The sequence below is a fragment of the Hemibagrus wyckioides genome, linkage group LG09, assembly GCF_019097595.1.
Source record: "Hemibagrus wyckioides isolate EC202008001 linkage group LG09, SWU_Hwy_1.0, whole genome shotgun sequence".
NCBI classification, from domain to species: Eukaryota; Metazoa; Chordata; class Actinopteri; order Siluriformes; family Bagridae; genus Hemibagrus; species Hemibagrus wyckioides.
In genome coordinates this window covers 18,785,994-18,810,794 of record NC_080718.1, presented here as the reverse complement: position 1 = coordinate 18,810,794, position 24,801 = coordinate 18,785,994, and the positions used below count along the sequence as shown (strand labels likewise).

Below are 24,801 nucleotides of genomic sequence, written 5' to 3'. Positions count from 1 at the left end.
CTCCTAGTGCGTTTGGACAAAGGCAAGGTGAGGAAAGCCCGCAACCTGTGCAGGGGGGAGCCAATAAATAACACACATCAACATGCTTATTATTCTTATATATCTCATCCATTACCCCTAGACGCGTGTGCCATAAGGTTGCACTGATCCCACTTATTAATTTCTATATCAGAGGTGTAATTATAGACAGATACTGATCCAGTGCTTTTAGTATCTGAGTCGACTCTTTACAAGCTTCTGTTGCAACAAATTAGAGGTTTGTTGACAAGGTGCTTCACAATCCTGATTTGTGCTGTGCATGTTCACTGTATGATAACTGAATCTGATATATAACATACTGTGAGTGTCTTTGCATGTTCATGGACATACAATATATGGCTAAGAGTGTGTGGACACATGACCTTCCCCAATTTAGTGCCCAGAATTGTTTAGAATATCTACAAGATCACTTCACTGAAACTAAAGACCCAAACCTGCTCCAGCATGACAATGCCCCTGTGCACAAAGCAAGGTCCATGGTTGGAGTGGAAAACCTTGAATGGCCAGTCCTCACTAATGTTCTTCCCCTCCAAAATCTAGTGGAAAGCCGTCCTAAATGCATGTAGAGTATTATAATAGCAATGGGGGAGGGTCATTGGTCAAATAGGGGTTTATAGTGCACATAGGGTTTATTGGCAAGATATAGTGCATAACAAAAAACAGGAAGGAAGAAAAAAAATCATATTCCTTTTTTTTTTTCTTCCTTCAAAAGATATTTTTTTAAATGAGTTTTCCTTAAATCTCTGACACACAGAGTGTCAGAAATGGAGTCTTGGTGCCAGATGCATTTTAACAGTGAGATAAACACCCAGTCATACAACATGACTAACCAAGACACAGTGACAACATTCACCACTGAAGTCAATTGTAAAAAACAAACAAACAAAAAATAATACATAATATTAAATTATAACAGTTTAGGGGAAAAAAATCAGAAAAAAACATATCATGTGTTTTAAAAAGATAAAAATTAATCATATAAATTGGAGATCAACTACCCCCCCCCAGTGTTTCTATTAGAGCATCTCATTTAGTCCGTATTCACTTTGGGTTTAAATAAACTGTTAATCAGATACAAATTCAGATACAGTTATTTGAATACACAAAATTACATTTATTACCAACGTTTCAGAAATTATTTTAAAGCTTTTACCATATATCTTAAATGACAAAAAAAAAACACTTAACTAAAATGCTTTAACTGTGAATATATAAATACTGTATATGCAAAAATTTGTAATATTGTTATGCTGTAAAAAAAAAAAAAAACCTATCAGAACTGAGTAGTTGTAAACTATCAGATTATTATTTGGTTTAAAATGAATTTTACTGTCTTCTGTTTTTGTGGTGAATGGTAAGTTAAACTAATCATAGTACAGAAAGGAGGCCTTTTTTTAATTTATGAAACATTGTAATGGAAACACACGTCAGTGGCACTGAATTCCAGGCGATACAGTATCGTCATCGATACTAGGTAGATCTGTCACTGTGGAATAATGAGAGACGTCAATCATTTCCCTAGCCAATCACAGGCAGCCGGGGGCGTGGTCTGTGAAAACAACTGGATGATTCAAACTAAAAGTGGCGCGTTTGGCGAATCTTAGGCGGGACATTTTGCTGACAAACAAGACACGGGAGCCATTACAACCAACCATATTCGGTGCCAAAATAACCAGAAATTTGCGTAAGGCGTGTAAAACACGGACACTGCGATCTACCTTAAATAAGGGAGGGCGAGGCATTTCAGGTCTCTGACAATCAATACAACATGTGTGCTGGCAATATGGCGGGACCGAGGCGTCCACGGCAGCTGCAGCTTTTAACAACTATGTTCTGGTTCGGTTCGGTTTTAATTGTTTTAGCAGTGCAGCTCCATAATGTCAGTGCTCAAGCCGAGAGCAGCGTGCTGACAGTCGCTGACTCGAACTGGACCCTTATTCTGGAGGGCGAGTGGATGTTAAAATTGTGAGTAGTCTCATGTGTTGCAGTTTTATCGCGGCGAACAGATCATTATTGATCAGTATTGATCTGAGTGTGCGAGCTTAATAATCGACGGCTTTAGACTTTGACACGCCACGCCCACTGTGCAATCGTTTATCTCTCTACACACAAAGCGGAAGTCATGTAGCCTGTGTTAAAAAAATCGTTATAGCAGTGAAACATTTTACTGCACATATGTGATTGTATTCATCCAAACACTATACATGGGCGAGCTAGCATAGAGTGCTAGCTAATATGTAATAAGTCCAATGCGTTCATATCCGGTAGCTAGTGTGGTTGCCTTGCTGTTGTGCGGTTCTCGTTGTATAATTTCTGCACAGTACTTTCTGCTTTTAACTGTGCACATTTTCCAGAGATAATCGTGCTGTTTATTTCACCACAGCTACGCCCCGTGGTGTCCAGCGTGTCAGCACATTCACAACGACTGGGAGGCTTTCGCCAAGCAGAGCCACAATCTGGGAATATCAGTGGGAAATGTTGATGTCACACAACAACCAGGTTTGTCATATATTTTCATTTCGGTTTTGCAGACAGCGTGGAATATATATACAGGCGTATAGCAGGATAATAATACAGGCCTCTGTAGTTACAGCAGGACAAGAAAGCTACTGAACTGTGACGGATGTTGCCAGATTGGTGAAAGTTGGACCAAAGTCACTTCTGTCTCTATAGCGTTACAGGTTAAGACATACAGAACTGCTGAAGTGACATGTGTTATTAAGGCATAGCCACGACTTAATAGTTTGAAGACAGAAGACATGAAGTACTATGCTGTGGCCATGACATCTTAAAGTCGTGATAATGAATTGTGTAAAGCCAGATTGACATTTTTGGACTGCTTTGCTTCCACAGAAAATCATACAAAGCTTGGATTTAATGAGCCACTGAGGCGACTTGGTGTTTTTTTATTGTTTGCTTGTTTGTTTTTGTGTTTATTAAGGCTACTTGTAAATATTTTGAAGCAACAGTCTATGGCAATAATCATTATGCTGTAAGCCTCCAATGTAAAACACATGGCCACCAGTTCTTTGAAGACATGTCCACACATACAATGTACATTTTTTATTTGGTCAAGTTTTTCTATAACAAAAATCACACATCGTAATTACATTTATTGCATTTGACAGATGCCCTAAATGCAGAGAGACTTAGATGTTTAATAATAATTAATAATTAATATTTTTTCTTTATTGATCCCATGAAGGAAATTTTTGTTACAGCAGCTCAGTCAGTTACAAGATACAACACACAAAAATATAAAATGTAAAATTTTATATATATATATATATATATATATATATATATATATATATATATATATACATATATATATATATATATATATATATATATATACACACACATATATGTATATATATACATACATATGTGTGTGTGTGTGTGTGTGTGTGTATATATATATATATATATATATATATATATATATATATATATATATATATATATATATATATATATAATATTTAAGATATTATATTATATTTCCTTTCTTCTTTGTCTTATATTCATATATATATATATATATATATTCATATATATATATATATATATATATATATATATATATATATATATATATATATATATATATATATATATATATATATGAATATAAGACAAAGAAGAAAGGAAATATAATATAATATCTTAAATATAGAATACAGTAAGATAAGTTAAACATAGTGCAGATATGAAACACAGCTGTAGATTTAACCAGAAGTTCTGCAAAATCTTCAGTTTGTTGTGGAGGTATAGTAAGAAAATCACACGATACTAATTATTTGTTTGTTTGTTTAAATAAATTCTTTGGTCTTGAGTTAAGACCAGCGGTCTTTGAATGTGTCCACTGTCAGCCAAAGCAGTGTCACTGTGACCAAAGACAACTAATGACAAAAGTTCTGGCCGTGGTGAGGTTTCCTAAATCTTTCTGCACAATACTCAGATAAACGCCGCCAATAGAAGAGCAACACTGAATGACACAAAACTCATGAGGCAGCTACAAATATGTTAGTGGCACTGGCAAAATATAACAAGAAGCATGCTAAAAGAATTTTCTTGAGGATTTCCTCAAGGTTACTTAGTGCAATTATTCTGTTTGTGTGAGACAATTTTCTGAGTGATTGCCTGGATTGCACTGATTGACGACATGTAGAGCACATTATCACTTAGCCTGTTCTAGAAGCAGTCGAGATTTGATTGGGATCATCTTGAACAGTGGGACAAGATGTAAAATTAAAAGACGACTGTAATTGCACGGTGTAACACAGGCTTTACATGAGCCCCAAATTTGATGATCTGTTATGGGAGCATCGTAATTAATACATGGCTTCCTGTTAATTATTTGGCAGGAGTGTATTAATTTAAGGTGATGCCGGCTACTGGTTTCTCCGTGTCACTTTACATTATGTCTTCATGCAACATTCACCATGCTTAGGTTTCTGTGGCCACAATGGCCAATTCAACTGATATGTATTTTTCTTTCTCACTTATTTCAAAATACAAGACTTATCAGAAGACACTAGGGCTCCAGTAAATGAACTCGTGGTTTAGCATACAGTGAAATAAAACGCACCCTAGTAGATTTAGAGCTTTACAGTCCAGCATTTATAAAATGTATAATTTATCAAAGAAAAGCTGTGAATGTTTTTCTATCGCAGTATCAACATTGTATCATCATATTGCTCAGCCCTGTTCTAGTATACTGTTAACTCGATATGTTTAGGCTCAAGATTATATTAGATCATCCATATTAACCTGTAGACTTCACACACACACACACACAATACAGAAAAAGAGAGAAGGAGCTGAACGGTGATTGAATTTACTCTAAGGATTGTAGTAACAACTGCACATTGTGAGAAATCACAAGGTTTCTCTGAGCAGATGAAGCAACTGTGACTAATTTTAACCTTCTGTATAAATCACACTGTATTAGTTATGTTATGTTTCTTGCAAAAGGAACAAGTGAGAAATGTATTGAGCTTTACTGTTGGTGTGGTTGTGTTTTTGGCTTTTATCATAATAGGCCTGAGAATTCATGTGTCAGTATATTGTGGAACACAGGTGTTCAATAAGCATGCTCTTCGTGAAATGTATTACATGCTACAGGTTCTTTAAGTTAATCTAAATGTGTCGTTAATATAAGGCTTATTTGGGGAGTAGGAAGGTGGTCTACTTATCAGTCTGGGCATCTCTGAAATAGAAAGCTTAGGTCAACTGCAGGTTAAAACCAATCTTTCAAAAGGACACTGAATAACTGAATAACCTTGTTAAAGACTAACCTGGGGGGAGGAGAGCCAGGGGAGATGGGGAAGGACAGGGAAGGTGAATAGTTAAGGTCATTCAGCGTACCCAAGCAGCGGCCCAAAGATGGTGTTTTGCTTCAGATGACTTCAGACTACATAAAATAAAAACAACAATATATGTATATAAATGTATATAATGTCCAAAGTCTAATTCTACTCATACATATTCTGTGTTGAAATAGTTGCTAATTTACTACAGTGCTGGTGAAGTCTCGAATCCGTTTGCTCAGAAGGTGTTGATTGCATATTTTTTTCCTAACTGCACAGCTCTGGAGGTAGTGCCGGCTGCCTGGAGGTTTCTAATAACACACTTGTTTTAATATATTGTTTCTATAGTAACACATCCTCCAGTGTCACTTGTATTGTAGATGCTTTGCATAATCTAAGCCTATAAATAAAATGTGTTTAACTAGAAAACATATAGTTTACATATAGTATGATTTTTATATATGAAACGTAACAGGAACTAATTTGTTCTGTGGACATTCAACAAAACAGGGAATGTAACTATAGAAATATATTTAACTGTAGAGATATGGTTAAAAAGTATGACAGGTTGTTTATTATTAAATAATCTTTTGTCTGATAACTGTGATATAAGTGACTGATGTTATAGGAAGGTAATAGGCTATATCACACCACTTTTGTTATTGTACTTGTTGTTTTTCTTGCAACAGCACAACCTATTGTTTATAATGCATTACATTTAAGCTCCATCATAATACCAGTAAGAAATCCCAAGGAACATGCGTGTGCACATTTTTGGCCATGAAAGAAAAAAGAAAGAAGACTTCTTCCTTTTATTGTGCTCCTGCAAATAACCAACCCAAGCCACACTGTCTCTTTAGGGCTGCCTTTGACACACTGCTTGTATAAGATGGATGTCTGAGGAGACCTCAGCTGTTGGGTGAAAATGAGACAGTTCACTATCAAAAAACCGAGTTACTTTACTCGTATTACAGCTCCACTATTGAAGCAGTACGAAACTCCCACACTCGGGAGATGAGCCTGTAGGATCTGCAGCTGCACTACACCCTCTGCTATATATATTTCTGTAATAACTAATTCTCTCTCCTGCCCTGTGTTGCTCTGTTCTGCAGGCCTGAGTGGGCGCTTTCTGGTCACCTCATTACCAACTATCTTTCAGTAAGTCTCCAGAGTTCTGAGTTTGAACATTGTGTGATGCTGAAAACACTAAGCACTTTTACTTTAATTGAAAAACATCTCTCAAAGGCTGCATCATTTGATAATATTGTTGTTGTTTTTTTGTTGTTGTTGTTGTTTTTCTCCAGACAGTCATGTGCTACAGTGTGCAGAATATTATATTATATTATATTATATTATATTATATTATATTATATTATATTATATTATATTATATTATATTATATTATATTATATTATATTATAATATACATAAATGCATTATCTTTCATTTTGCGTCAGATGCGTCTAATGAAGTGAAGCAGTGTATACAACAGGATGCGTCACAAAGTAGACCAACTAATTTATAATGAAATTTGTATATATACCAACTATTTTTATTGCCACATTTTTTTTATTAGGTGTTGCAGCCATACTATTTAGTGTGCAGTAAGTGGATTGGGACATAGCCCTGAATTCTCTCTAAATGTGTATTACTTGGCACTCAGACATGAGTAAATCTTAAAATCAGCAGTTTAAATAAAGGGAGTAGAGCTCGATCTCAGCTACTTTATGCGTAAAAGAAATAAAATTGTCAGGTAGCACACAGTGTGTTCACAGAGTGTATACACAATACATCATTGGATCACTCTGCTTAGGAGAGCAATCGGTCATCAGTCCGCTTTGTTTTTGGTTGATATCTGCTTGACTGCCTCTCTGTGGAATATAATCACACCATATTTTGTAGTCTGTGGTCAAACACTCATCTCCTGTCTATTGCAGTGCCAAAGATGGAAGTTTCAGAAGATACATGTCATCACGGGCCATTGAGGATATCCAAGCATACATCGTTCAACAAAAGTGGAAAGCCGTGGAGCCGCTGCCTGGATGGAAATCGCCATCATCGATCTTGTAAAGCATGCATTCATCTCTCTCCACCTCTCTTAAGTTAAATGTGCTCAGCACTCAAAGAGTCTCGGTGCATTGAATTAACAGAACTGATGCTGTTTGTGCTGTTGATATCAATATTGTTGAAATATATTTTGTTTTTTTTATTTCAGGATGTCAGGAATGGCTGGTCTGTTCCGCCTTTCTGTGTGGATTCGGGTATGATGCATTTTATTGGATGTTTGTGTAGGAGGTAAACAACAAAGACATGGTGATTGTGGATTATTTGTTGTGGATTATTATTTTCCTGTCGCAGCACACCATGAAGTGTTTTATTCCTCCTATACCACAGCAATATAATAATGGTTATATTTTGTAGTGGAAAATCTGCAAGACAAATTTGTTCCTGTTATCACTTATGTTATAACAGCTATAAACAGTCTGAAGTTAATAAGAGACTGAAAATGCCGCTGGTCATGTTGACAAGACTACAGCTGCAAAAGAACAATGGTCTCTGTCCTTAAACTTCCCCATGGTGGAAAACATGAAGTAACAGCTGACTGTTACAAACCGCTGACTGGAGACGAACGTTAAATAAATGTTTTCTTAATGAAGTTTCACCATATCAGCAATTAGATATTTTTCTTTAATCTGTTTATTATTAGCTTTATGTTATGTGGAACATCCACCATGCAAGTATCTTTAAATTAATTTTTAACGTAGAAAAACAACATTAATATAAACCCGTGACATAATATGCAGCCGGTGCTAGTATGCTGTTTATAGAAAATTAATCAATAAGATTTGTGAATCAAATCCAACATTGCTGTGATATAAATACACAATAATCCCTAACAAACTGACAGTCATCTAGACTTTGTTTAGTTTGAGAATATTAGATAGCTTAAAATATGGTCATTTCTATTATAATGAAGTTTGTATACCAATAAATCATCCTCACTATCTTTTTATCCAATTTCAGCAAATCCACACATACCTAACCAACACTCTTGGCATTCCGTCATGGGGCTCTTATGTAATCTTTGCCATTGTCACACTGTTCCTGGGCCTTCTCCTCGGCCTGGTAAGTAAAAACGACCTAAATCAAGCTTGGTGAAAGAATTAAATGTGCAGTCTTATTGTTCGGTGAATGTGTTTCATGCATAACTTTTCCACAGTCTCGTAAAAGTTCGCTTTTAAAAGGTCTTTTTTTCCCCCTAGGCATTAACAATTGTGAGAGAATGCGCATGACTTTCTCAGTTCTAATGTTCTGATGGTTCTATTACCACAAAGAGATAATGACTTGCGGCATTAGAAATTATGTAAGGAAATAAAGGTGTTCAGCAAAAGTGTTATACAACTCTTGGTTGTGTAATGATTAGCTATTGTAATGCACCTTTGGGAATAAAGTGGGAGGAACTGGATGCTTGCATTGTATAAGAACTTTTGCCAGTACTCCTAAATCTTCTCTGCATTTCTAACAGATGCTGGTTCTGATCGCTGACTGCATTTGCCCATCTAGACCAAAGTACAAAGAGGATAAGACTGGTAAGATGAATAATATCGTTTGCACCAAATGTTAAAAGGATAGTTGTAAAGCTGTACCCATTTTTGGATCATCAATTTACAAAATGTGCAAGACTGGTCCAGGCCTAAATTAATATCTAAAAGGGAAAAGGCAAATGAATCCAGAAGCAAGTGCACTCTGATGTTAAAAACTCTTCGCTTTTGCTCGTTTGATATTATTTCCAGCACAGAGGGTGTCAGGGAAAAGTTTTATTTCAGGTAAATTATTTTGTTTTTGCTAAACGTCTCAAGAGATGAATATGAGACGAGAGAGAGCAGAATGTCAGCTTTATAAATGTGTTAAACAACTTGGACCATGACACATTTGTACTAGTATAGGTACAGATAGTTTTAAAGTAAATATCCCTTAATAGTTTGTTGCATATCTCTCTATCCCAGTGACCTCACCAAACTGTTTTTTTTGTCTTTTTGCCTCTTTCACTACCTCCACTCTGCTTGACTGATGAGCTTGTATTTTTTGGATAATGAGCACATCCATTTCTTTTTCTACACTTTGGCCTTTCCAGCACTGTAGTAGAGGTTAATTTTTATTCCATAACTAATCTCTGTATTTCTTTTTGTACCTCTGTATTTCTTTCTGAATTCCAGTCTGGCCTTCTGATTCTCACTGCTGATGATTGGTTTGCATCATGTGATATGGTCTCTATATTTCTGCTCCATAAGTCTTAGAACGGTGGATGGTGATTCCTTCACCCTGCCCTGTGGTGGTTGATGCCGATATCACTGACTGTTGTTTTGGATTGGTTTCCCCTGTTTAACAAAAAATGTAGTCTTAATGGGTGAATGAAATCCAGTGCCTAAACCAAAAGTAGACAACAGTGCAATTACGTAAACTATCAGTTTATACACCAGGGCCTGTAATTTGCATGTTCCAATATTTTTGATCATGTAAAAAAAAAAATAGTGGGATGTCTTCATTCTTGTATAGAAAGAATTAGCTTTGCCATTCCATTACTATCAGAGAAAACTGTATATAAGTTTCTTTTCATCATTCTTGTATTACATATTCAATATTCATTCCTATCCTTTAGCTTTTACAGAATTACCAACAACTACGATATAGACTTTAATACCAGAATCCTGTGTTTTACTGCTTTCTAAAAGCAGCATTCAGATCACATGTGAATTAGTTTCAGCCAGCAGAAAGGCCACGTGGTGTGTGAAAGAGACGTGCTTTTGGTCAAGTACTTTTGCTTTGCAGTGCACTTATCTAGGTGAACTTTGACTAGTGAATTTGTGAACCAAAAAAACAAGTAGGTGAGACTATGGTCTCTTTAGTTGTTTGAAAATAAGATTTAGAAGCTACTAATTAGCCATCACTGCAGACATTTGCCTTTTGTTTTTTGTTTTTTTTGTTGACAGGCAAAGAACAGGAAGGTAGTTAAGTGTCAGTGTTTTATTATTTAGGCTGTTAGCATGGAGGCATCTGGTTCTCTGACTCTAGCATGTGTGTGTTTTATAATCGATTCAGTTTGTTCTCTCTGCCTGCAGTGTTGTATATTATATTACAAAAATGCACTTCCACACTTTATATTATGTCTCTGCATGTCCAGTTGTACTTAAGAAAGACGAAGGTTCTGACGATGACATGGACGACACTCTGACAGAGGAGAAGCATGCATCTGACCTGGACAACGAGAGTGAGCGGGTGTCTGGAGAGGAGGAGTTCACCGAGGAGGAAGGAAGCCCTGGCACTGAAACTGCAGCTGGTAACGCAGAGCAATCTTCAGAGACCTCAGTGCGGAAAAGGAAGCCACAGGGTCCAAGCAGTCCTGAGGCCACATAACACTTCTGTGCAGGCTGGAAACCTGAAATGCAGTTTCACACCAAAATACAGCAAGTCCACTGCAAAGCTGAATGCAGCACTGTAAGCGCTGAACACGTATTTCCACTGTCTTATCTGTGTTTCTGTTTCCCAAGCCCAAGCCCTGTTTCTGTCAAACCAGTATGTGGAATCCAGTATTTTTGTGTGTAAATTAGGAGAAAGCTTAAAAAAAAAAAAGTAGTATTTGCTTATAAACTATTGCCAAGGATGCATCACACAGCAAGCGGCTGTAATGCTCTTAAAATGAAAAAAAAAAAAAAAAGAAGAAAAATTATATAAAGTATATATATATTTTAAGAACGCTCCTAAAACCTGTTTAATATTTGTATTTTGCATTTAGGATGTACATTATGCAATTAGTGCTGCAAGTGGAAAATGTGTTTGTTTACACCATTGATGATAGTTTTTTAAATAGCTTATATGAAAGTAAATGCTTTTACATTCCAGAGCCTGAAACTGCTTTTGTAAAAGTTCTTTCAGTGAAAGTGAAGACATCGGATACAAAAGACAGAAGGCACTGAGGACAATCCTCATCGTCGTGAATTATAGATTGTAAGAAGGATGCTCAACATCAGGGGTTTTCAAATTTTTAGCAGTCAGAGACCCATTTAACTCAACAGATTTATTTTTCAAACAGAGTACTCAGAAACATAGCCGCATTATTTAATCATGTGCAATTTTGCAAATTTATTGGAGCCAGAAAGACTTTTTTTTTCTTCCTGAACTTCCCACATGTTTATTAAAACATTAGATAAACATTAGTCATTAGATTACAGCTTACATTATTTATTGGCATAATAACTGTGATGATGTTGGGCTCTGGTTTCCATTGCTGTACCAAAATTAGAAAATCACAAACCCCCTGAGTGTGCTTTATGAGCCCCTTTGAACCACATTGAGAAACATGGCCCTGTATGATGTTCTCTGTGTTGCTCAATGTGTGCATAAGTATTAAAAACGCCTAATCGCCGATCTCTGCTGATAGGTTCGATGCATTCATTAGATTAATTGAAAATTGAGACCATGTATTTTACCGTACAATATGCAATACTCTATATACAAGTGTGTTTTAATGGTGCTGTCAGGCCATTACTTTTGTTGTGTGTAGGCTTGTGCAATATAGATTATTCCCAGCTTGCAATTTACCATTTGAGAAGATCATAATATACTAGAGCCAACAGCCGAAAAACGAGACAAGAAATCAAGCATTTCCACCATTTCAGCTTTAAGGAGAAGAGGGAATGGTGTAATAATGTTCTCAGCAGTGCAGTCAGGAAATTTAGAGAATTTGTTGAGCCAAATTCTCCCCGAGTCTCCTTCACGTCCGTGTGTTATGAAGTAAGCCAAGCAATGCTGCAAACATACAATCTCTATTTCTGTTATTGTCTTGATAGTTTATTCATATTTGAACACTGTAATCATCAGAACACCACCAAAAACAAAGAGCATGACTATGATGGGTTTGATGAACTTTATCGAATGATATTAAGACTTAACAACATTAATTAATGTTGAATTAACATCTCATGCTCTCCTCAGAAACAATAGAAATTAAGTAAATACGCAGCATCAGTGCATGTACTCTGTAACATGCCAATTCAGCCAGCCTTTTTTTTTTGTTCTTTTGTGTTTGAAAAACTGAAACAGCTGGGGTTTTTAGGTTTTTTGTTGTTGGGGTGTGTGTGTGTGTTTTAATTTCTGAAAAATTTAGCATTCCTGATGAATGTACTGTAGTTAACTGATGTTAAATGTATACGGGTCTAATGTTAGCCGAGTCAAAAATAAACTGTTTAATTTTAATAATAAATGAAAACTTTCTCCTTTACCTTTGTGAGATGGGGAAAGGGGGTTAATATCAGAAAGTTCCAAACGCTGGTGTGGGGGAAAAACAATCTGCCCTTATAACTCACATATTCTTATTTTAAATGACAGTGATTTCTAAAATGTTTATGTAAAGGTTGGCGGCGCTGTTAATATTGCAGTGAAATATCATGTATTGCGGAAGCCTTGTATGCTTGAATAAGAAAAGCTTAAAAAATAGGCAGTGTTTTAATATGTTGGGTGTTTAAGGATGTGTGTGTGTGTGTGTTTTGGATTTGCATATGTTATTATGTTTGTGTGTTTTTTGCAGTATATTGGAAAATTATTTTTAGAGCAATGAAAAATGGATACAGTTGATAATTTGGTAGCAAAAAAAAATCACTTTATTCCAGAAATTCTGGAGGTGTTAAATGACATGCAGTGTTTAGGTGACGCTATGAACGCCTGTCACATGCATTTTATACTATTGACTGTTAAAATTTGGAATATAAACTGTTAATCATGATTTGTGTCTTTCATTTTTCTACAAACTGACGGCATTGAAGTCTTAGAGATCTATCTATCTATCTATCTATCTATCTATCTATCTATCTATCTATCTATCTATCTATCTATCTATCTATCTATCTAGATTATACTAAATGGTTGATTTTTATCTTGTTAGCTAAAAGGTCATTGCTTGAAAAACAAATGTAAATCAAACATTTGGCACCTTTTCTATATATTTTTTCCTTTGATATAAAGTTTGATGGAAGTTTAGATAACGTCCTTTGAACTCATGGTGTGTGGGATACAGAGATGAGAGGAGCACTGCAATCCTGTTACATAAAGCTGCAGAGGAGGCTATATAGCGAGAAGGATCTAAACCGCCAGGAATATTAACAGCCTACAACCTACACAGCAATGTGGTGCAGGATGTGCTCAGAGGGAACTCTTTCCTCTTGAGAAAATATATGCCTATTAACCCAATTAAGATTTACTCCTTTTAATCACACATTCAATCTGCCGTAATGAGTGCTTTGTCTAGATTGCTTTTTCCTTTTTGCATGAAGATTTATGACAAGGTATTAATGCAAGGGTGTAGGGTTCATCCTGTTTATTTATTTATTTATTTTTTATTTTTGCACAGACAGCACATGGTATCGATTTTTATTCAAACCATGTGGGCTGTTCAACGTATGCATGGAGCCTATACATGTACCTCATGGCTACGTCGACCCTCAGTAGATAAACATTTGTTGTGAAACTCCCCAAAGTTTTTGGAGTTAATTATTTATAGGTGAGCTGTTGAAATGTTGCCGAGAGAAAGACAGATGAAGGGTCATCTTTCAGGAAACATGTCTGACAAGCCAGTGTGTTTGAGTGATTTTGAGCACCAAGCTAAAAGAATCTTACCCAAAGCGGTATTTGATTATTATTTCTCTGGAGCAGATCAGCAGGAATCACTAGCTGATAATGTAGCAGCTTTTAAAAGGTATGTGATGGTGTATTGGCAAGGCACTTGCTTTATCCGACATGAACACAAACATCACTTTTGCAGATCAAAAATCAGGATAATTCTTTGGTTTCGTGTGAAATTTCTTTTTTGTATGCCTTTGTGAAAATACAGGTGTAGATATCTCGGAATTGTTGCTGAAATATGATGTATAATATGTATTCTTCAAAAAGTAGTGTAGAAATGTGCAGAAAAATCCTTTTCATTCTCAACTATAGTTAGCAAATATAATTAGTACCACTATATTTTGACTATGCAGCCTGCCTGTAAGAAATAATATGAAATGATTTATGAAGAATTTGGAAAATAATTTATTTAGGGATACACAGTAATAAATTGTATAAATTGTAGGGGTTTTTTGGTCTTTAAAAAAGCTCTGTGACTCACTTCTCACTTTGTGAGAACTCACTTCTGCAAGGAATGGGTAAAAACCGCACTATTTAATAACCAACCAATAAGCCTGTGCTGCTTAGGAATTCATACAAGTTATTAACTGGAAATCCAGTTACAGTGTATGCATGCTACACAACACAAACTTCTTGCAGTGGAGAAGCCATATAATCAATCAAACAAATAGACTTCTGTCATGGCTTATAGTAAAAGAAACTATTTGTGAAAATGGCGCATGTTGTTTTTCCACAACATACAGCCATTTTCTCTGCTGCCATTACTAAGACGAGTAACTCTGTTGCATGCTGTGGTGGAAGTTGTGGCATGTGACGCAGGAAATATACGGCAGCACAACAAAGATTTAGGAAATTGATTTCAGACACCAAGTTAGTGACACAATGCCTACTCATACAGCGAACGGAAAAAAATATACCTCTAATCCTTTTCACAGCCCTGCTTTTCTCCTATAGTCTTATTCTACAGTATAGATGTGAGAGGTCAGAAAGGTTTCTCACTTTTTTGCCCCAGCGTTCCCTGCTGTTCTCTCTTGTGTGGGTAGTGTGGGTGATGCACTTCAGAGTCCAGCTGAGGAGAGGAAAATGCCCTAAAGCACTGTCAACAAAAGCGAAAAGCCTGTCATTATGCAGATAAACCTTGTACTACATTATTTATAGTATAATCAAGAACAAACCATTAAGCTCAGGGTCCAGGGAGTGATTATGGAAAGTTAAAGTAGCTGTAGTTAGTCGGCTCTAGCCTGATCACCCTGACTACATCAGCCATTAACAGTGACAGCCAACAATTAAGAGCTCTGTGGTGGTGCTCTATTTTTCACATTAATGTGTCTGCTTAAAACAGCTCAGCAAATTGAACCTGTGTCTCCAAAATATCGCTTTGTTCATGCTTTATATAATGGCTGTAACATCACACTGGAAAAAGACAAATAAAAAAAAAACAAATACCAAAGTGATGGGAAAGGACATGGACAAAGATTGGATGTGGATTAACATAGGGCATGAGATCCAATTCGTATTCCCATCTCACTCCCAGTATTCCCAATGAAGGGCCTGAATCTACTGTGACACCACCCAGGATGAAGCTAATGGAATGAGAAGCGAAAGAGAAGACAAGAGAAGAGGATGAAAACTGAGAGATGGGGATGAAAAGACAAGACAAAGAGATGAAAAGGGAAGGATATGAGACATGAAGCAGAGGAAAAATATAATGAGATAGAGATGAGAAGAGAATAGTCATTTGTCATTCAAAAAACAAGAAAAAAGAATAAGAAGAGATGATGGGAGAAGGAGATGAAAAGAGAAGCATAGGAAAGAAAAGAAATAGAAAAGAGTGAATGTGAATTAACATAGTGCATAAGATCCAAGGTGTATTCCCATCTCGCTCCCAGTATTCCCAATGTAGGGCCTGAATCCACCATGACAGCATCCAGGATAAAGATAAGAGAAGATAATGGAAAAAGAGAAGACAAGAGAAGGGGGCGAGAACTGAGAGATTAGGATGAAAAGACAAGACAAGGAGAGAAAAAAAGTAAGAGATAAGAAGTGAAGATGAAAATATAATGAGATAAGAAGAGAACAGAAACGTAGGGGAGTAAGGGAAAAAGGAATAGTCACCTGAACCTAGATTAAAAGAAGAGAAGCACTAGACCAGATTATGGGAGAAGGATATGAGAAGAGAAATGCAGGAAAGAAAAGAAATATAAGTGATGAGAAGCAGATAAAACAAGGAATGAGATGAGAAGAAAAGAAGGAGAGGAAAAGGAGATAAGCGATGCAGAAAGGGGAAAAGAGAAGACAACAGAAAAGAAGGAGTGAGAAAGGTGAGAAAATAGAAGGGAAGATGACGAGAGACAGAAGTAAAGAAGGTGTAGATTAGATAAGAGAGGAAAACGTATGAGAGAAAAGAAAGTTATGAAGAGAGAAATGTTTAGGCATCAAAAAGCAGCTTAGTCAGCTGAAACTGATGTTCAAATAATGCAGATGAAGCCAGTGTAGCTGAATAGAAAGAATGTGAAAGAACAGTAAGACAAGCAGGGATAGTGTGTATTTGCACTGGTAGCTTTAGGGCAAGAGTAAAAGTGAAAGGTTTGAAAAATGACCATAAGAACAGAAACCGGAGGTTGATGAAGGATCTGATGTAGTGCAAAGTAGGCAGCTTCTACACTGAGGGACGGATTACACTGAGTCAATGATTAATGTTTCCCTGCCTCTTTATCATCATTCCTCCTTCTTGCTGTAGGTGGCGCTTGTTCCCACGCGTGCTTAGAGATGTGTCCAAGGTGGATATGTCTACAACTGTACTGGGACAGAGTGTGAGCATGCCTGTGTGTGTAGCAGCCACTGCAATGCAGAGAATGGCGCATCCTGAAGGAGAAACTGCTACTGCCAGAGGTGAGACATTCTGCTTAGGACACAACACACTGAATGCTGGACACCATATTGTAATAATATAACACACCACGTGGTGGAGCTCCAGGACCGTGTTAGATATGCAGGAGCTTCACCTCTTCACCACACATCACATGGGTGAATAGTTCACACATGGAGCTCTGGCACAACAAAGACACAACTTATATGTCCATATTCTCACGTTTCTCTAACACAACAGTTACACATATGATTATGCATCTACACATCGCTTTTATACACCTTGTGTTCACATAGAATAGAAGTGTTTTTATTCTTCATGTGTGGTTTTCCAGCTATTCATTTATATCTAACAGTTCATTTGTTTTCATTTTCATGTAATCACATGTTATGTCCATGCTGTCACAGGTGACACTTGAGTCCACATACTTCCTGCATATTATCAAGTGTAACTCACACTTGTGATACATGTGAAGTATATGTGAAGTATATATCTTTTTAAAGGGTTAATCAGTGGTGTTCTGCAAATCTCATTACATCTATTGTTTAAATTGTACAGATTCTTAAGGTTGCTGGAAACCATTAGTTTCCAACACAAAGCTTCCTAGGTATAAAAAAAATGCTATTTATATGCCAGTAAAAATAATTCCAGGAAGTTTTAAAAATGTGGCTGAATCATGCATCAAGCCTAGAAAAACTACCAAAAGCAAGAAGGTTTCTTATTTTTAATTTTTTTTTTTAGCTTAATCTGCTTAGCTGACCAATGGTCAGCTGGCCATTTTGCCAAGTGAGGGAAGGTACATCAAGTGGAAAATTGACAAATACATCCCACGCAGATATGTGAAGGAAGATTATAACAAGTAATAGGATCCAAAAAGCTGTTCAGAGGATACAAAAGAGATTGAGACAGTTATAAAGACAAAGAGTAGGCGTGCAGGTTATTAAGGAATATTTATATCACATTTAAAAGAGATTTTCTCATTATTAACTCTTCACTTCTTATACTAAAGGATAATAAGTAATAAGTTACATTTTTGCCTTCATCATTTTGTCTTAAAGGTAAGATCCAATCTCAAGAGTTAATGTGTGACACTGCAATGGAAGTTGCTTAGAAGCAATGTTTGAATAACACAGGGTCGCAGGATCTCTGCTGCCAGCCCTTTCACTTTGGTTAATGGTTTTCTATATTACCCACAATGCCATATGACAATGTGCTGATAGTGGTGCCAGTGGGAATTAGACCCTGGTTCATCTGTACATAAAGAGACAGATGCAGCAGTGATTTAGTCCTTTAACCTGTCCAGGTCTCATCTTCTCAAACACAAAAGTCCAAAAACTTTAACTTACATGATAAGATCTCCATCAGTGCTACTACTTCTGTGTTGGGATGCCAATCAGCCTACAAGACATGTCTTAAGATTGGGGGAGGAAACTCCATAAGCATGGAGAGAACATGCAAACCCCATGCACACAGGGCAGAAATTCGAACCTGCAGCCCAAGAGGTGCAAGGCAAACATGCTAGCCACTAAGCCACTGTGCCCTCTTTTGGTATTTAATGAATAATTTTGGTATATAGTAGTCAGGCAGTTTTCAACTGTTTCCTTACTTTTGCTCCACAGAGTTTGCTGTTTTATAATCAAAGGTATTAGCACGTAACAATGTTTTTTTTCTTCTCTTTTCTGTAGCCTGTTTCTCCGCTGGCACGGGTATGATGCTGAGTTCCTGGGCCAACTCCACCATAGAGGAAGTGGCACAAGCAGCCCCAGCTGGCCTGTGCTGGATGCAGCTCTACATTTACAAAGACCGAGCGCTGACTCAGTCTCTGGTCAGGAGGGCTGAAGAGGCAGGGTATAAGGGTATCTTTGTCACAGTGGACACACCTTATCTTGGCAAGAGGCGTGATGACGTGCGCAATCGCTTCAAGCTGCCCTCTCATTTGAGGTAAAAGTGGAGGCACCTACACGCAACATGTTAGTGTGCCATGTAAAGGGTTTCACAACCTGTTGTGAAAGTGCAAGTGGAGCACTTACTGCAGGGCATAATGCACACACTGCCAGTCTACTGGCTAAAGGAATTTAACAACTGGTGTCATACAATCTGTACTGCTGAGACAAACCTTCACAGTTTTGTTGCATGTACACAATACAGAAATTACAGCAGAGTTAAATAGAAATTCTGTAACTATACACTTGCTTGTGGAATAATACAGTGGGTGATTCCAGGATTGAGATGCCATTTGTGTCTCACTCGTATTACATTTAGAAATCTGAACCCGTGCTCTTTCATGAATTTATTCAATCCGGCTCAATGTTTTTCCAATTATTAGCTGCCTTCTCAGCAACCTATATGCATATTTCAGATAAATTTCTTAAAACAATAAAGTGTTCATAACACACCATTTTGTCTGTCCAGACCCACTATAACTACAGTTTACCTTGGAATATAATCATTAACACGCTTCATCGATCTTAATATTGTTGTGTTAATGTATGAATCATTTTAACATCTTCTGCATCCATTTCCATTCTTTACAGGTTATGAAATGTGTACATTTCGTTTAAACATTCACTCAGCCCTATTGACTCAACACATTCACCTCATCTCTGAACTTGAACTTTTATCTTTCTGAAGAGGATGTGTAAAAAAAAGTTCTCTCAGTCTTTTTGTTTTTAAGTTAATGATTGGAAAGTCATTCATATCCTTATGGTATTAACTCTTTTAACCAGGGACCAAAAATGGATTTTCTGTCGTGAGTTTATTTGGGATGTTACACACCACAGCAGGTGTATAATGGCTCATATGAAAGTAGACTACTTTTACTAACCTACTAATGGTTTTTTTATGGCAGTTTTCTACTGTGTTTTTTTACTATGCAAAAAGCTTTAGAGTGTCACAGTACTCTTCATACAGAAACCCAGCAATGCCCTGACTAATCTTATAGCAGACATGTGCCGATACAATAATTCATCTGTTTAGACTATATCAGAAAGGTTGATTTCCATTCCATTCTGCTATTGTGTGAAAGTGTTGGATTGTAGGTAACTGCATTTTGAGCATTTGGTGATACTATGCTAAAAAAATAAAGCCTGCTGCTCATTTAATAAGAAAAGGCAGATCATATCATCAGCCAAACGTCGAATAAAGAAATCTTGCTGCCTTAGATAACAATTTTGAACACATTTTCTTAGTTTCAATGATGAAAAACGATTTTAAAAGCTACTTTATCAGTTACTTCAAGGGTTACATGGTACTGCAATCATGGAATCCTGCACAGACTCTAAACCTTTTTTAGAAAACCACTTACAGTTCATGCATGTCTACAAATTAGTGTCTAATGCTGATATTCTTGTGAGATTTCTTAAAAAGCCCATCTGAATTTTGGCCCCACACATGCAGCTTTGTTTTCTCTTGAAAAACTGAACTGTGGTCCCTGAACAGGCTTACATATTTATAGAACAGAAATCTGGCTTTTAAACCTAGGGAAACTTTTCCCCTCACGTCTTACAGTAGATTAGTAAGTCGCTCATGGGGATTAATAGGAACTGGTTAATCTTCACTACCCCTCATTACATTAGGCTAAAGAAAACAGCCTGATGAAAGCAAAGGCTTCCTGTCCTGTACCTCTAGGTGAATCATTGCAATCTGAAAACTAAAATGAAGCTTTTGAACAGAGTATAAATTTCACAAGTGGTACTCCTTTTCCACCAGAAATGACATGATACAGCCTTTGTAGGCTTTCCTGAATTTTTTTACGATGTAGCAGCAGCATCAACAAAGTGCTTTTGAGCAGCAGCGCTACCTATTGGCTTATTTCCCAACCCGGCTTTTTAAACACTGACCAAAAACAACAGTCTGCAAATGAACGTGATTTTTTGCACTCTTTCTTTTTCAGGATGGCCAATTTTGAAACGCCTGATTTAGCGTTCTCATCAAAGGAGGGCTACGGGGAGGACAGCGGCCTGGCAGTGTATGTGGCTCAGGCCATAGATCCTACATTGAAGTGGGAGGACATTGCTTGGCTAAAAAGAATCACTTCCTTGCCTCTGGTGGTTAAAGGAGTTCTGAGAGGTGAGTGCTCCAGCTGGGAGGAGTGATTAGAGTGTCTGCACTCATCCGTCTGCGGCCTTTGGTCTCTGGAAACGAGCCACTGATGTACTGTCTAAAGGATTTGCATAATCCGATCAAAACGCAAATGATATGTGAGCTGCATGTCAGCAAGGGTGTGTTAATTAAATACAGTGTATACCTTATTTCATGGTAGGAAAAATATGCAGGGACGTTTGCAGCTCCAACACGTAATGGCCTCCATATGGCTAAAACTGTTGTTATCTTTCTTTGAGATCGGCCTTTAACTTTCAGATCTTGCCGGGTCTGGAACTAAGATCACTTTGGAAATGGAGTTTGAGGGTTATGATGTGGAAATAGAGAAAGTATGGCCTTTATGGGAAATGACACCATCTTTAATGGTCCATATACTCAGAACACACACAAAAACTTGACATTGAACAATTCCAGCTATTTTAACAATTTCTAAGGCAGCATGCAAGGAAGTATTAACAGTTCAGAGCAAAATATTAATAATAATAGCTTTTATATCCTTAAAATATCTTTATACCACAGCACTGTAAATACTCACATCTGATTGGTCAGAAGGTGATTCATTTCTGTAACAGCAGCTTTAAAGATTAATTCAAATTTAACATTATTGGTTACATACACAACCATACACAGTCCGGCATGTAGTGAAATGCTTTTTTTTTTTTTTTTACTGTTGTTGACATAAAAATTTAATAAAAATAGAATTTGAATAAACAAAAATTTAATTCTATACAGATAGAAAAGGAAAAATTATGCAAAAAATATATAAAAATACAATAAAAGGAATATAAAGGTCAATAGTACCAACTGTAGTTCAAATAATAATAACAGTAATTCAATGCAAATAATAATAATAATAATAATAATAATAATAATAATAATAATAATAATAATAATAATTATTATTATTATTGTTATTATTATTATTATTATTATTATTATTATTATTGCTTCTTCTAATTAGATTAAAACAGTTACTTTACCAAGAAAATGTATAATCATTACTGATATGCTGAAACGTCTTGTAGAGGGATGTATATTTAAAATGGGAGTTTAAGGGAGACATCATGGGTATGGGTTTTATAAGAATAATCATCTTCAGGGTGGTAGCAGAAACCGCCGCATCACACACAGCAACTCATTGTTGATTCTTTTCCTATAACAGCACACCCCATTGTGTTTTATCCCTCACATATTATACAAAGAGAAATGTGTATGTTTAACTTAATCCCAGCATCTTGTTTATACTGAATCTGTGCTGCAGCGGAAGATGCCAGAGAAGCTCTAAAATATGGTGTTGATGGGATACTTGTGTCAAACCATGGAGCAAGACAGCTTGATTGTGTTCCAGCCACTGTAAGTGCCTAGTGAAAGAGTAAACACTGCTTATTCTTCTTCTAGAGATTCTAGAGATCCCCAAGCCACATGTTATCTCTTCAGTAAACAACTGTGGTCTGAAAATTACATCTGTTAGTGTTGCCTGGGTGTTGGTTCTTTAAGGTGTGACACTGCAGCGTGACTAAAAGCTCTGATTGTAGGTATCACACAATTCTCGTGCTGTATTTTTGTCCAATGGATATGTTATTGGTTTAGTTCATCATAGCAACCTTCATGCACTGTTTATTAAATGTCAGAAGGTTTATGGAAACTAGCCTTTTTTACTGCTCTGACGTCTTTGTGGGTCATATTTTCTAGTATGGCATGCAAAAATAAAACGCAAGTAAGATTAGTTCGAGCGAGCCAAAATGCATACTAAATGTACAACATAATTTGCATGTGTGTGAGCGCAGATCGATGCCTTGCCTGAGATTGTGGAGGCTGTGGGTGGCAGAGCTGAAGTTTATCTGGATGGAGGTGTTCGCACAGGTACAGATGTGTTAAAAGCCCTGGCGCTGGGGGCAAGGGCTGTGTTTGTAGGAAGACCCATCCTGTGGGGCCTGGCCTGTGAGGTGAGACAGAAAACATGACAACAGACCTTTTTTTTCCAACTTTGGTCTAATACAAATCTGATCACAAAAAATCGTTTGTTATTATCAGGGTGAGAAAGGGGTCCACGATGTGCTGCAGGTGCTACGAGAGGAACTTCACCTGGCATTAGCTCTTACAGGTACAGCTGTTTACCACACATTTATACAAAATGTATTTCTACTACATTTCATTTTCTACATTATAATCAGTTGCTGGGACTTTTAATATTTAATTTTTTTAATTTGTTTGTGTTGCAATGCAAAAGGATCCCGATCTGTGAGGGAAATTGATAGAACCCTTTTGAGAAGATCTGAGCAAATCCCTAGGATCTGATGACCTGCACAAAGCTCTCATTAAAATGGTGGAATTCTGAATTTCTAGAATATGACTATATTCTATAGGCTATAGACTATAAATAAATATATATCCTGTTAATTCTTATTGAAATACTAGGAGTAATTCTTTGCCATACTTTCTTTTTATTAGCCTTGAGATATTCCATGCATCAGCAATATTGAAATGAATTCAGTCGGGTTATTATACACAGTTTAATAATTTTCTTGTTTTGAAATTACATAATTCTCTTATATGTCAAACTGTCCTTCGATGTCATGCTGTCCTTATTTCCAGACTATATTAAATATGCCAGCGTGCACTCATTGCTCATTCTGTGTCTTGTTTATTTGTAAGTTTTTATGTAACACTAAGGGAAATTCATAGCAGGTAGCCATCTCTGGCCTGGTGCTGCAGCGTGTCTCTCATGAATATGTAAACTCCCTTGACTAGGCCCACAAGGCAAACGAGTTTGTATGAAGTTCAGGAAGGTCACCCAAACACTTTGGGATTTCTTTACTAGCTCTTTCCATGGCTGAGCCACCGTTTCTGAATGAAGCCATTATATGCATGGTTCGGTGCAGGAAAACAAACTTTGTCAGGACTCTGTTCATTAGCACCTAGCACTTTGTTTGAACCTCCTCCATTTGCAGGGGCCACAGTGGGGAATGTTTCCCTCCTGCTGAAATCAAATGAAATGTACAGTTTATGAAGGAAGCTCAGGGGTTTTCCACCACAAGCCTGGGATAGGGATGAAACAAAAATCCTCCATGCAACATTGGACAAATTTAAGATGAGAATGTTTTTTTGTTTTCTAATGCAAACATGACCTGCATGGAGTAGTGTGTCACACTTTTATTGTTTAGATATGTTTGGCGGGGAGCGATATTTGACAAGGCTGTTGATTCTAACAGCAGGAGTGATGATGTGGTGGTTCAATTGAGGAAACACTAATCCTTTACCATGGCTGGCAAATCACAAGTGATTATATTATTATATTACAGATTAAAGGAAAAAATGATGGTGGAGTCCTCTTAAAAAGAAGTGTCGCCGCAAATCATTGCAATGTTCTGCATGTAATGCGATTAATTAATCACCTTTAACCGCCGATAATATTTCTATCCTGAAGGGGCACGGTCTATTCCAAGATGACCGCATAGGGCATGAGAGCCCAGAGAATGGTATGATGAATATGAAAGTGATGTAAACCATTTTGGTATGGCCAAAGTCAGCAGATCTCAACTCAGCTGAACAGCCATTAGAGATTTTGGATCGATATGTTAAAGAGCACTCTGTTCCAGCATGATCAACGCACCAATTAAGGGAATATCTGTTGAAATAATGGTGTTCCTCCATCCAACAGAGACGTCTGAGCCGTACTGAAGCAGTTCTGGTGGCACATGGTGGCCAAACATCCTCCTAAAACACATCATGTTTTTTGTGTATGTGTGTGTGTGTAGTGCTGTTGGCCCCAATCCCAGCATGTATGGCTTTAGGTTTTT

The 24,801-nt window shown here is 36.9% G+C and overlaps 2 protein-coding genes across 2 annotated transcripts; both read left to right on the top strand.

Annotated features, from left to right (window-relative positions):
* The first annotated feature begins 1,612 nt into the window (after nucleotides 1-1,612).
* Nucleotides 1,613-12,241, top strand: tmx4 (thioredoxin-related transmembrane protein 4). The gene is made up of 8 exons (XM_058399468.1): nucleotides 1,613-2,004; nucleotides 2,423-2,538; nucleotides 6,467-6,512; nucleotides 7,293-7,421; nucleotides 7,571-7,616; nucleotides 8,380-8,481; nucleotides 8,882-8,945; nucleotides 10,538-12,241. The coding sequence occupies exons 1-8, from the start codon at nucleotides 1,808-1,810 to the stop codon at nucleotides 10,768-10,770; spliced, it is 933 nt and encodes a 310-aa protein (XP_058255451.1). The 5' UTR covers nucleotides 1,613-1,807; the 3' UTR covers nucleotides 10,771-12,241.
* A 1,687-nt stretch (nucleotides 12,242-13,928) lies between these two features.
* Nucleotides 13,929-23,632, top strand: hao1 (hydroxyacid oxidase (glycolate oxidase) 1). Its single transcript, XM_058399467.1, has 8 exons — nucleotides 13,929-14,104; nucleotides 16,772-16,923; nucleotides 18,586-18,841; nucleotides 20,793-20,968; nucleotides 22,263-22,354; nucleotides 22,789-22,947; nucleotides 23,036-23,105; nucleotides 23,232-23,632. Exons 1-8 carry the CDS (start codon nucleotides 13,944-13,946, stop codon nucleotides 23,297-23,299), a joined length of 1,134 nt encoding a protein of 377 aa, XP_058255450.1. The 5' UTR covers nucleotides 13,929-13,943; the 3' UTR covers nucleotides 23,300-23,632.
* Nucleotides 23,633-24,801: the final 1,169 nt, after the last annotated feature.